At 36.4% G+C, this 14,349-nt stretch overlaps 1 protein-coding gene and 1 long non-coding RNA gene across 5 annotated transcripts in view; one reads left to right on the plus strand and one right to left on the minus strand.

Moving 5' to 3' along the window:
- LOC147841347 (uncharacterized) overlaps positions 1–7,855 on the minus strand; it is a 70,981-nt gene extending 63,126 nt beyond the window's left edge. The window contains exon 1 of the long non-coding RNA XR_015504003.1: positions 5,816–7,855. This is a non-coding gene — a long non-coding RNA (uncharacterized LOC147841347). The remainder of the gene's footprint in view (positions 1–5,815) is intronic.
- The window catches only part of arhgap23b (Rho GTPase activating protein 23b), a 71,938-nt gene that overhangs the window by 18,713 nt on the left and 38,876 nt on the right, over positions 1–14,349 (plus strand). For all 4 annotated transcript variants that reach the window (XR_015503981.1, XR_015503980.1, XM_087276015.1 and 1 more), the window contains exons 2-4: positions 8,640–8,816; positions 10,559–10,583; positions 10,683–10,775. Coding sequence is in view for 2 of the 4 variants with exons in the window: in XM_087276015.1 (XP_087132141.1) it covers positions 8,640–8,816; positions 10,559–10,583; positions 10,683–10,775 (295 nt within the window). In the remaining 2 variants the exon portion in view is untranslated. The remainder of the gene's footprint in view (positions 1–8,639; positions 8,817–10,558; positions 10,584–10,682; positions 10,776–14,349) is intronic.

Below are 14,349 nucleotides of genomic sequence, written 5' to 3' on the forward strand. Positions count from 1 at the left end.
CCACACACACATAGCACAGACACGTAGCGCAGACACACACTCACATACATAGCGTAGACACGCGCACACACACACACACACACACAGACTGTGAGACATGCGGCTGTGCTGATGAAGGGAATCGCAGTACTTCATTACACACGTGCACATGTTTTAAAATATGTTAAACTTGTAAAACTCACTCTTGTTCACGTTTGATGATGATTGATGATCCTAGCAAACTGGAAAGACCTTTTAATACCAGTTCCTTTGCGCTCGTTCTGTCCTGTCGATATGATTATATGCATTACTACAGAGACATGTTAATGCGCAGCTGTTAATCAATATTGGTGGGCGGGGGGACTGCACTCCTACGTCAAGTTGCGGTTGATCTGAAAACCGCTCCAATTGGTCCACCGTTTTTATGTTGTTAAATTTGAAAAAAAAAAAAAAGGACTGGGTGTGTTTATTTCACCCCAATATGACAGTATATACACTATATACACACATGTTTGTCCAAACAGCTTTAAAAAAGCTTTTTTAAAGAAAAGCAAAATAAAATATTTTTGATTGTACAATGATAAATGATGGAAAAAATTCACATTAAGAAATCATGATTATTTTAATATGACCTTTGAAAATGATGAACACATTTTATAAATAATCAAAATGTTACAATGTAACAATTTTTAAAAAGCTGAAAAAATAATGGCTTTGGTCACTAAATGTACCTGCAACTATAGAATCATGCATATAGTCCTTGGAGAGCAACATGTTTTTGTGGAGTTTCCTTGCAAAATTTGGCAAACATTACTTAAGCAAGCAAACACTGAGATAAATATAATTTACAGTACACATAATAGTTTTAAAATAAAAGTTAGTTTGCTTTTATTAAAATGACAAAGAGTATTCAAAAAGATAAAAACATTACTTTTAAAATGCTATAAATTATTTTATTACCTTCAAAATAATTGTTGTCTTATATATAGTATAATAATATATAATTTTTTTATTTTTGTTGGCCCACCCGAAAAGTCACTTGGCCCACCCTAAAGTTCCAAGCTGGAGTCGGGCCTGATTCCTAACCGTGTTCACATTTTACCGTCATGCTTTAAAAAAAAAGTTAAGTTTTAAGTTAAGCTAAGTTTTGCGATCTATAATCCCTAATAATAACTCCTGTATGGCATTCCCACAACATTCTGACACTCGATGACATGCGAATACCCTGTCAGAAAAGTCTAATGGCTGGGAATGAGCTTTTTACAGTGTTTGCTATAATGTTAATTATGTTTGTGGTGTGTTAACATAAATGAATATGGCTACTAAATGCACAGTATACAATCTTATTGCCACATTATATTGTTATGATAAAATATTATATGCCTTCAGTGATTTCCTGAAGATAAATGACAAAAAATAAAGCATCTGTCACAATTATCGATCTTACATGAAGCATGAGATCGAGATGACATATGATGAGATATGCATGTGTTTTAGTGCTGTTCCATTTCTAAGGGGTAAATTTTGAAGCTCTTCCCTTCACACTTGGTTTTAAGGGCCAAGGGGAAGGGGTAGGGTACAAAAATAGAATTGGGATTGGGCCATAGTGTCTATGGTGAATATGACAGTTAAAGTTAGGGATAGGGATGCATTGGTTAGAGAGTACCCATGTCTGTTCTTAATCATGCTGTTGCAAGCTTTTTTTGTTTTTTTTATGTTTCTTGCTGTGGTTGGAAAACATTCTTAGACTTTGATCCTTGATTATTTTAGAATGAGGAGATAATTGCTTCACAGTCTTGTTTTGGTTAAATAAACCTAAATATGAATATGATATTATTGTTGTTGGTTAAACAACTAATAAAATCAAAAGGAGTTAGCCTATGGATAGCTATTGCAATAATACATTTTATTGCCTTGTCTTCATATTAGTGCTAATAACCTTTAAAGAAGAATTTATAGTTTTTCTCAAGCTATGATTTAAAGGTCAATGAATTAATTTGTACAAGCCAGTCGACCTCTCCAAACTTAAAGGTTGGCAAATTTTTGAGGTAGTGCGAAAACACACTTCAACAGCAGCCATCAGTTTACACAACTTCAATGATTTTTCATAAAATTTTAATAATAAAACAATTAGATCACACAAGTCACAGGGGTGTTGCTAGACATAATGGTCTACTGGGGCACGTGTGTCAATAAATTGGGCCTAGCAGCGCCCCCTGTGCATGCCACAGGACTTTCTGATGTGGAATTATAAAATAAAAGCCCCCAATCTTCTAAACCATTGCTTTGTATCTGAAGTAATGCGTCAGCGGCTCAACCAAGCATGACATGTGACTGCACACCCTATACAGACACTGAGGACAAAAACAGTTGAATTAAGATATGTTTGTTTTATGTGCACAACAATGTAGTTTTGTAGATCGATAATGTTCTGGAACCACTGAAGCTTATGGTCTGTTTTGGGGATTTTTTTGTATATTCTGTACTTTGAATGAGTCCGAATTTGTCAGTCTTTAGAGGATAAGGGAGCTCTCAGATTTCAATTAAAATTTATCTTAATTTGTGTTCTGAAGACTAATGAAGATATATTTACCTCTTGCTGCACTGTGCTGTTGAAAAAGCGGAATAATGTCATTTTCTATGAGTGATGTCATATAAGGGTGGAGTTTAAATTACTAAGGGTGAATAATTGTATGCCTGAAGGGGTTGAGTTTATGTTGAGGGTAGGGATGTGCGGAGCAGCCGGTATTTGTATTTGTATTTGTTGAGGGGGGGAAAGTATTTGTATTTGTATTCGAGTAAAATTCAAAATGGCGCAAAAATATATATTTTTTCTATTACACTTCTAATTTACGTTATAGTGAAAGTACTGTTTAATTATACCCATTATATAAATTATAGACATGCAATATTGGCTGTTGTTTTTGAACATGTGACAAGAAATGTCATTGAAAAAAAAATAACATAAAAGCCATTATCTCATCCATGGTTAAACCAATAACTAATAAAATACCATTGTGAATATTATGAACCCCACCACCACCGTTCTTGTTGAAGGACACTGAATAGACAGAATAAAAATAAATAATACTTTAAAAAACTGTTCTTCTTCTGAACGAACTTCTTTCCAATGCACAGAATTCCAAAAACTAAAATTAACTAAATAAATCTAAATAAAACCCTGCCTGGGAGATCTGGCAGAACAAAGGTATTCTATATAATACTAAAAGATACAGCCCTGCTTTTGTCATCTGCCTGCCACAAAAAAGACACAAAGTTTGTTTGTTTGTTTTTTTTTTACGTTTGAAACTGACTTGCTGGGGCAGAATGTGGCTGTGTTGATGGTTTGGTGCTTGTGGAGGATTTAGCAGAACATAGCTGTGCTGATTGAGGGGATTGATGCTTGTGGGGGGTTCACAGACAGTACCAGGAGAGGATGCTTTTAGTGCATGTGATAATACATTACATAGAAGGTTGCGCGGTGGCACAGTGAGTAGCACTGTTGCCTGACAGCAAGAAGGTTGCTGGTTCGAGCCCCGACTGGGTTCTCCCCATGTTGGCGTGGGTTTCCTCCGGGTGCTCTGGTTTCCCCCACAGTCCAAACACATGCAATACAGGTGAATTGGGTAAGCTAAATTGTCCCTATTGTATGTGTGTGAAAGAGAGTGTATGGATGCTTCCCAGTGCTGGGTAGCAGCTGGAAGGGCAGCCACTGCGTAAAACATATACTGGATAAGTTGGTCGTTCATTCCACTGTGGCAACCCCAGATTGATAAAGGGATTTAGCCGAAAAGAAATGAATGAATGATTATGGATAGAAGATGTTGACAGATGTTTAATATCTCTGCCTCTGCTGATTTCACTTTTGCACACATTATACAGTATCACTTTGTTTTATCTGCAGCACCACTGACTGTAAAATGCTTCCACACAAAACCTGAAGGTTTTTTTTTTCTTTTGACTGGTGAAGGACCAAGAAATGGCTCAGCAGTAGTCTTTTTCACTCTTTTTCTGGGTGCCCAAATGTATTTGAGTAGTTTAAAGTTAATAAAAAGTGACGGGAAGCTATGCTAAGGTTAACTAGCCTATAGCATATATCTTGCTGTCTGCAAAAGACAGTAATTTAGACGTACCATATAACTCCCATAAGTGCATACTATTCGACACAACTGCAAAAGCATCGTTTTAACCTTTATAAACGAACGTTAACGTTACTGTGTCAACAGTCTATTGTCTAATTTACCGCGCTAACAGAGCTAACGTTGCGTAAACAGAGCACCTGGTTGCAGACGTCAATAATGTAATAGAATAACCCTTTGGAACCCAATTAAGGTACAAAAATCTATTTAACAAAAATAGTGATGCAGTGAAGTATTTTTTTCGCTCAGCCGAGCCTTCTGTCTGTTGCTGAGGAGAAGCGTGCTCCTGACACCTTTTATCTCCGCCCCGCCCTCTGACTACTGAGCGTCTCTCTCTCTCTCTCTCTCTCTCACTCACTCACGCGGGCATGCACTGTGGTCTCATCAGGAAACGCTGCTTTTTGATAGTGTTTTTCTTGCTCCCGAATACAAATAATTTTTCAAGTATTTATTCAAATCAAGTATTCGTAAAAACAAGCTATTCGTGCCTTTCCGAATACCGTATTCGGGTTCGGCTCCACCCTTAGTTGAGGGACATAAGTTATATTTAAGGACATAACATTTATATTAATGCTGTCAAAGTGAGCATGTTAAAGCATGCTATTAATTTGGAATATTTAACACTTAAAAAAGTTATTCAATTAACGTGCTTGCAGTTTTTTATTTCCTGTTTTGGCCGACATGTGTTCAACGTGCAAAGAAATGTGGATAAGACCAAGAAAAAAATTTTGGATGGAAAGTTTCAAAACGATTAACGTTATTACCCTGTCACCACGTTATCCACATTACCTCCAGAGTTTGATGTAAATTCGGGTGTTTCATTTTTAATTTTTTAACTTGAACTGCATTCCTCTGCCTTAGTTGATTCCATAAGCCCTCAAATGTTTCATTAAGTTTAATGTGTTTCCACCTTACACACAACTTTTATAAAGCGTCTGCATACGTAGCTGTGTCAGAATCCTTGCTTGTAAAATATAGCTATACTTTAGAATGCTTAGTTTAGGCAAATTTGATTTGCGTGTTGCTAAATCTTAATGGAGTTGCTCACTGGCTACGTTGTACTGCACATGTTGCTTACGCATGTGCGTTTCCTAGCAACAAGAACAAACACTTAACATAGCCGCTGGTGTCCACATCCCTCAAAGTTGTTTAGAACTATATGCTTAGAGATGTTGTGTCCAAAGTCCCTTCAAGAATTCTATAATCTTTGGTGTAATACAGCGCATACCTATGTGTGCTTTTGATGTACGTCTTAATGCTTCTTAGGTCCTTGTTGGTCCAGTGCATGCTGGTTACATAGGTACCGGTGCCATAATGGCACTGGGTTTCTGTGCCCAACACTAATTGGGAGAGACTGTTCTCACTCTCAGGCAGTGGTGTAATGTAACTAATTACAAATACTCAAAGTACTGTAATTGAGTAGTTTTTTTCTCAGGAATTGTAATTTACTAAGTAGTTTTAAAACTGTGTAATTTTACTTTCTCTTGAGTACATTATTAGTGAGGAACCTGTACTTTTACCCCACTACTTTCCTACAACCTGCAGTCACTACTTTATTTTTTCTTGTTGGAATTAGTAAAAAACAGTCCTGTGTTTCCTGTTCAATTAAATCATACATATAAGGTAAATCGCATCATACTGAACTACCTCAAGACATGTGCGCTTTACAATTGCAGCAAACTGAACCTCTGAGACACAACACATAATCAATTATAGATTTTTTAGCAAAATCAAAAACAACTTTTCTATTTATCAACAATTCATCTGGAATATGCAAAACATAAAACATGACTAATTGTCAAGTAGTTGATTTTTAGTTATTGAATTCAAAAGTGAAGAGGGGTGGGGGTCAAAGGGGAAGAAAGTAAAAGTAAACTGCAGACTGGGGAGGAGGGCAGTTTAGGAGGGGGGTCGGTAAAATGAGGTGCCGGGTCAGATTTCAGAGGTGCTAGATCTGGATCTGGCATGTTCCGGCACAAATTAAGCCCTGGGCTGCGTTTGAAACCACATACTTTCATACTATATAGTACGCTAAAATCAGTATGCGAGCCGAGTAGTATGTCTGAATTCATAGAATTCGAAAATCAGTATGCGAGAAGTACCTGGATGACTTACTGCTTCCGGCGAGATTCTGGAGTGTGAATCCCATGCATGCTGCGCTATCCCATGATGCCCCACGAGCGAATTCATAAATGGGAGAAAAGTGACGCAACTGACGCAGGTAGGTCACGTGACCATGACAAAATGGCGGATGTAGTACTTCATTCCTGTAGTAATGTAGTAATTACACACAGTAACACATTCATACTGTATAGAACGTACTTTTCTAACGACCGCGTAGTACGTTTATATTTAAATGCAGTACCTACTTGATTAGTAGGCAGTTTCGGACGCAGCCCAGGTCTTGTGTTATGTTCACCCCAGACGCAGCATGTGCGAATAAATATATAGATGTGTGAACATTTTGAGTTTACTTGCTTCAATCGCACATCAAATTCACTTCACAATAGACACTGGTTCACGTCATGGGCAGGCCATCTGTCTGTCCGATGACTCTAGCTTCATGCTAAAATGCTAACATGGGTTTTATTGGGATAGTAGATGTGCTTTATGTGCTTTAGGAAGGCTGAAACACAGCGTAGGTTCATTCAGGGCTGTGTTTGATCCATCATAATCACTCCCCTATAAAAGATAGTTCCTGATTGGTTAACAAAGTGTGAATGTTCTATGAAGTTCAGATTTTCCAACTTGAGCAGTTGGCTTGGTACGCACGTTAAGCACATCAAACGTTTAAAATGCTCAACTCGCACCACATCTTTGCATTGACATAACCTGTAAATCACTTGCGATTGATGCTTTATCCGTGTCTGGTGTAAACGCAGCATTAGAATGTAGTGAGGAGTCCTGTCCCATTGAAGAACCTTACCATACCAGCCATACCAACAATTTTACTTTTATTGTTTTTGTTTATAATTTGTAAATATTGCTTTACTTTTTTTGCTCCTCATTAGTATTTAGGTCTTGTTCTAACCAGTGATGTAAAGTAACAAATTACAAATTCTCAAATTACTGTAATTGAGTAGTTGAGCAGAAATTGTAATTTTATTGAATAGTTTTAAAAATGTGTACTTGAGTTTTAAAATCGGTACTCAACCTGCAGTCACTACTTTATTTTTTCCTGTCAATGGGGATTAGAAAAATCAGTCCTGTGAGTCCAATCAATTTGCACATAGAGGGTAAATCACATCATACTGAACTACCTCAAGACATGGGTGATTTATAATCGCAGCAAAGTGTTTGGAAGCATTAAAAGTGTCCATAAAGATGTCCAAAATCTTTACACGTAATGACCCAGAGACTGTTTAGATGCATGTCACTGATGAGTAGATGACGGATGTTTACTGTGGAGTGATAATGGTCTTAAACACCCAGAAGTCATAAGATGTCAACATGACATCAGATTGACGTTGTACCCCAATGTCGTGGGGACATTGCATTTTGTTTTGGGAGAACCCAACGTCAGGCAGACAATGTTAATGTCCAACCTAAAAGCAATCAAATATCAACGTCTAACAATGTTACTGCTTGACGGTGTGTGGATGTTACCACTTTGACATCTATCAGGTGTTGGATTTTGGTTTCCATACTTGACGAATAAATGTCAGTATTTGATGTTAATATGACGTTGGTTTAAGATGTTGGCTTTGCATTGGATTTTGGTCACTTTCTAAAACAAGCTAAAATCAACCAAATATCAACGTCATTTTACATCGTTATTGGACATCAAAATAATGTTGTCCTTAGACATTGACTAGACATTGAATTTTAGTCACCTGACGTCACAAACTAAATCTAACCTAATGTTAACGTCTTACGACATTGTGTGCCTGCTGGGCAACAAACTAAATGCACTACAGAATGTTACATTTACACACATCCACAAATTCCATGTAATTTACAGCATAATACTCACTACTCTTGAGTACTTTTGAAAGGTCTACTTTTAACTCATACTTTGAGTGATATTTAAAACAGATACTTTTACTCGCATTACATTTTTAGGCAAGTAATGGTACCTAACTGGAGTACGATCTTTTAATATTCTTTTCACCTTTGGTTCTGAGGTAGATTTTTTATGCATCATAAAGGCCACCTAAACGAATTATAAGGGGATTTTCCTCTGTAATCTTAGTGACGTAGTGCAACTTTTGACATGGAGAAGGTGTTAACCTTTTGTCACTCATTTTAAAGAGGCATCACCTTCACATTTACATTGTTTCCACAATGAGTCATCTGTATTTACCACTAGCAGTTTTAAGTCTGATGTAGTTATATATTTTCAGTTTTTATTGATGTTTCACTTAAAAAAAAAATTGTTTCACTTCAAAAATACTTTCCTAAGATTTTCTTCACATTGCTGTTCAAATGTGTTGCATGTGCAAAACTATCCTTGTAACTGAACCGCCAAATTGTTTGTATGGATTACCTTTGTGATCACATTATTTATTTATGTTTTGACAGGGTAAAGATCACAAAAATGAAGGATTGTCGTCTAGTCAGAAGACTCGACCAGGAGAGACCATGGCCTGGAAGGGTCCTCTCACAGTGGTTCTGCGTAAAAACTCTTTGGGCTTTGGTTTCACATTGCGTCATTTCATAGTCTATCCACCAGAGTCTGCCTTCAACACTAACCTGAAGGTAAATAATGTAGCATTTCTAAAATGACTTTTTATAGAGCTTTATTCTCTACTTTGATAGCTTATTGTTATCATGTGTTTTAAGCTTTGTGGCTTTATAAGACAGTGTAACAGATCATTACACTTAAGTCCAAAGTTGCAGCAATTTTAATGATCAATTTTAAAAGGAAAGGAAGATAAAAATGAAACCTAGTTAGATTTTTAAAAACAAATGCAATCATAATTGAAAAAAGTGATGCAGGTAACTTTTTCCCAAACCTGCCAATGACTGGGGAGAACATGCAAACTCCCCCCAGAAATATCACCTGGCTCAGCTGGTTTACTGCTGCTCTCTCGTTAAGGACTGGAGAATGCCTCCCAAACTGTTCCATTTAATTTTAGACAAAACAGTGTTTATGGGAATAAACTGGAAATTTGAGGTAGGGGGTAGGAGTAGAGGTAGACGCTAATAAAGTCAGTGTGTAATATAATAAATAATATACTTCTCGTTAACTTCTGATCACAGCTGAAGCTGTGTTCAGCACAATCTAGCACAATCCCAGGAGAGATCCAAGCTGCTCATTTTATGCCATGTTTATTCTTAACTTTTCTTTCGAAATACATGAAAGTAAAATATATTCTAGTAACATAAACAGTGTATATCTGTTTATTATTATCATTTCCATATACATTCGTGTGTATTTTACAAACCTTAACCTTAGAACTGCATTATACACACTAAATCAAACTATTTCTGCAATCTTATATGCTCCAATGAAGGTAACACCGCATCTCTGTTTTTAATATACAAGTCTTTCTCTAACCCCCCAGACTCACTACCATCTCACCTTCATTCAACAGCTTTCTGTAATTCTATCATGACCTTTTTTAATGAAAAATAAAAAATAAATACAATTGTTAAATAAAATTACCACAATTTAAACTCAGATTGTTTGGCATGTTTTCAGCTCCATACAAAGCTTATTGTTTTTTGTTTTTCTTTATTTTACTAATTTTACTTTATATTTTACTTAAATATTTTAATGGCAAAAAAAGGTTGTATTTATTTACTTACAGTAAGAGGAGTGCCCCCAAACTCAATTAAGAACAAAGTTAGCAGAGATACTCTTACGATAACAATATATTGAATGAGTATTTAATGTAAATTGTAAGGTCTGATGTGTTATTACTGTTGTGATATCACATTAATACATTATGAAAAAAATGTATAGCATTATGTTTCAGACAAAGTTTGAGCAGATTTTCTACTTATCTCATAACAGGAGGTTTATGACATTAATCCTCCATGGTTTGTGATAATTATTATACTATTTACCCAAAGGCTGTTTAAGACAACAGAGCAAAGAGCCCTCTTCACCCCTGTCTCAGGGGTGTCTCAGTGTACTGTTTAATTATTTACCATTAATTTAGAATTATTTTTGTTTCTTGTTTTATTTTATAATGTACTTGTGATAAAACTGCCAAAAAAAAAAAAAAAAAAAAAAAAACTTAAGTTAACCAGAGATGTCCTTTACTTTATTTGTATAAATAAGCAATAGTTTAGCAACTTCTCAAAATGCACTGTATGGCAACGCACTTGAGAAATGCACCTACTATATGCACTGTAGATGTTGTTTTGAATTATCTGGTAAGACCAACAACCTGCACTGAAGTTCATAGGACTCCCCCTAGTGCTTAAACGGTCAAATTACAATATATTCTTCAGATGTTAAACTGACCTCAGACATTTCCTCCTTTTTTCAGGATGAAGAAAATGGAAATGGCAAAGGTAAGTAGAATGAAATATTCAGATATTATAGTGTTAATATAGTATTAGTATATTTAGTTTTAATGATTGTATGTATAGCGGTTGTATTATCTTGTTCAGGAGGTCAGCAGTTTCGTTTTGAGCCAGTGGATACCATCTTTGTAAAGAATGTGAAAGAGGAAGGACCCGCTCATCAGGCAGGCCTGTGCACAGGTAAGACAACATTTATGCCAATAAGAGAGATAATTATGATTCAACATTTGTATAAACTTTGTAGGTGCGGTGATTCAGTTCTTATATTCTTGGCCAAAACAGACATCTTGTGTATTTGTTTTTTTTTATTTATTTATTTATTTACTGGTTGGTTGATCTCCTGGTGTAAATGTCAATATAATTTTTATGGTTTAACTCATGTTCATGTTTTCACATTAAATGCACCTCTACTGTATGTGAGAATTTTAAGTGGAATAAAAAAACAGCATTGGGTGTAATTAACTGATTACTTGCCATTTATTCATTCGTTATTTTTCGGCTTAGTACCTTTATTTATCAGGGGTCACCACAGCCGAATGAACTGGCAACTTATCCAGTATATGTTTTACGCAGCAGATACTCTTCAAGCCATAACCCAGAACTGGAAAACACCCATACACTCTCTCTCACACACACACTCATGGCCAATTTAGTTCATCCAATTCATCTGGAGGGAAACTGGAGCACCCAGAGGAAACCTATGCGAACATGGGGAGAACATGCAAACTCCACAAAGAAATGGCAACTGGTCCAGCTGAGATTCAAACCAGTGACCTTTTTGCTGTAAAGCCACAGTGCTAACCACCAAGCCCCCTTATCACCAATGACTTTTAATTTTTAGGTAGTTACAGTTACTTACATGTACGTGTTTTAAATATAAATTCAGCAGCAATAAATTATTTATCAAGGCGATACACATGTTTAAAAAAAAAGGATTGGATGAGAAAATAGTTATCGACAATATATGGTATAAATTCAAAGAACACAGTGAAAGTGTAAATATTGTTATTCTGATTTTTTGCTTAATAAACTACATTTTTCAACTAAAGAATGTTACATTTGTCCAACAACTCCACAAGAAATGCTTAAGAAATTAATGACAATATAAGGTTTTGTAAGACATATGGTGTCGTTACTTTAAAATTTTGTTTTGTGTAGTGTTTTGATACATGTAATCATTAACTTTTCTTTGGTGTTAAATTTTTAACAAGGTTAATGACCATGTTTGTTAAATTTAAAGAATTATTAATCCATTTATTTTCCTTCAGCTTAGTCTTGATTTTTAAGGCGTCACCTAGACAGCTGGAAAATACCCATTCACCCTCCCATTCTAACAGACACATGCTCATACACTACAGCCACACCATTTATCTGTGAGGGAAACTGGATCACCTAAAGGGAATCCCATGCAAACACAGAGAGAACATGCAAAGTCCACACAGAAATGTCATCTAGCCCAGCCGAGACTCAAACCAGTAACCTTCTTGCTGTGAGTGACAGTTCTAACCAGCCCACGTGCTAAAATTTAAAGAATTAAAATAAATTATTTTCTTTATATGTGCATTGAGATATGGATTTTAAGGCGTTCTGAGTCCAGGAAAAAAATACTTTCTGTGAAATTGAATTACTTTTTAGTCACCGCAGTTTAAATACATTTTTAATAAAGTAATTAGCAATTAATTGCTTAAGTAATTTAGCCAGTGGACGATTGACCGGTAAATCGAGAGCTTTGTTTTTCGGCTCAGCTCCTTCTTTACCACAACGGACCGGTACATCAATGGCATTTCTGCTCCCGCATTCCTGATCCTCCTATCAATCTCCTTTTCCATCATTCCCTCACTTGTGAACAAAACCTCCAAAATACTTAAACTTATGCACCTGAGTTAAGCACTTTCCTCCAACCTGGAGATGGCAAATCACCTTTTTCCTCGGACTTGGAGGTGCTGATTCTCATCCCAGCCATGTCACACTCGGCAGCAAACCACCACAGTGCATGCTGAAGGTCCATGTTGAATGAAGTCAACAGAACATTGTCTGCAAATAACAGAGATGAAATCCTGTAGTCCCCTTTTTTATTCACATTCACAGAGGCCAGCAGTGGTGTTTTTAAAGTTGATCTTGTTAACTGTAGGCCTCGGCCCTCCACCTAGAAAAAAAGAGCAGGTTCCCTCTTCTCCAGGTGGCCTGTCACAGGGTCGCTTCGTGGTCTTTTTACCCAATGTAATGGTGCTCTGAGGCAGTGTACTCCATCCTGCGGGAAGCTTGACACTGCTGCTTGGCTGGTAAAGCAAGCTGCGAAGGTGGAGCAGGTCTTGTGGCCACAGGTGGACACCCTTAGCTATTAGCAGCTGAGATGGATGAGGCGGCGGGGAGAGCAGTTTTTTTTTTTTTTGAGCTCACTGATAGATAACCTCTCCCATCGCCTTCAACTGCTCTTTTACCGTCAAGAACTAGGTAAAGTCCCCAAAGGTGTCAGCCTTTTAAATTAAACAAATAACACTTTGTTCAGAAGAAAAAATAAATATATAGAAAATACTGTGAAAATTTCCCTAGTCCATTAAATATCACTTGATAAATATTTTTAAAAGAAAAGAAGCTGCACAGGATGGCAAATAATTTTGTCCTCAACTGTATATATTTGTTATGTGAATGTATCATTCAGTCAATTTTGTTTGAAATATAATTGAGTCCTTAATTTTTACTTCTAAGAGATATAAAAAGCATAAATAGTCCTCACTTTAGATTTTAATTCCTGAAAACTTTGAATTGTTTATGAATAATTTACTTATTCTGAATGATCTTAAATTATTATTATTATTATTCAACTAAAAATTAATCATTACCAAAGTATAAAAATGCAATCCTTAAGCACGTTATATATGTGCCTATAAGTCAAGTACAGCATTTGTAACTGTAGTTATTAACTGCATACTAATGCCTATCAATGTAGTTGTAACTGTAGTATGCTGGACAACAGAGGTGGGGATAAAATGTGACACCGGTCAAATGGGTACAAACAGTATCATAGAGGTAATCCAGAAGCGTAGTCTCAGGCGAATGGTCAGTACAGGCAGCAAAGAATCAACGTAAATGGTAAAACAAGGCAAGGAAACATGGAAACACTTAGACAAAGGTTTGTGGTGTTACAGACTTACAAGACTCATCCAAGAATGTGTGTGCATGCTGTGTATATAGTCCTCATAACCAGGAAGAATGAAATTCACCTGTGTGTGTGTGTGTGTGTTCGTGCATGCGTGCGTGCGTGTGTGTGTGTGTGTGTGTGTATACATATCCAAGTCCAGATAGTTTGCACCTCTAGCAGGTGTTAATTGGCACTAAGCATCATGGTAGTTGTAGTTTGGTTCAGTGGTAGAATTGTAGTACCAGAAAGAGTCTGGAGGTGGATAAATGTTTTAACATTTATTGAGAAAGCATAAAACATTGCATTGTCAGCTACTGTCCTTTGTGTGTAGTCCTTTGGCAAAAGCATCTTCGATGATGCAGGTCTTGTGAAGAGCTGACAAATACTGCCTAAAAATGAGGGCAGGGCAGAGCCAACCCCCAGCGAGAACGGGGCCCAACCTGGAGTTGGTGGAGAGGATAGACGAAACTTCAGCTTTGTCACATATAAACATGGAAAAAATAGTTTAAACGGCTTATTATTAATTATATATTGATAATTGTGAAGAATGAAGTAGAATTAGGGTCTTCCTGGTAGATCCTTCGCTGAAGTTCTCATTTCTTCAGCAATCTG

This window comes from Danio rerio, chromosome 12, assembly GCF_052040795.2.
Source record: "Danio rerio strain M-AB ecotype USA chromosome 12, GRCz13ab, whole genome shotgun sequence".
Lineage (NCBI taxonomy): Eukaryota > Metazoa > Chordata > Actinopteri > Cypriniformes > Danionidae > Danio > Danio rerio.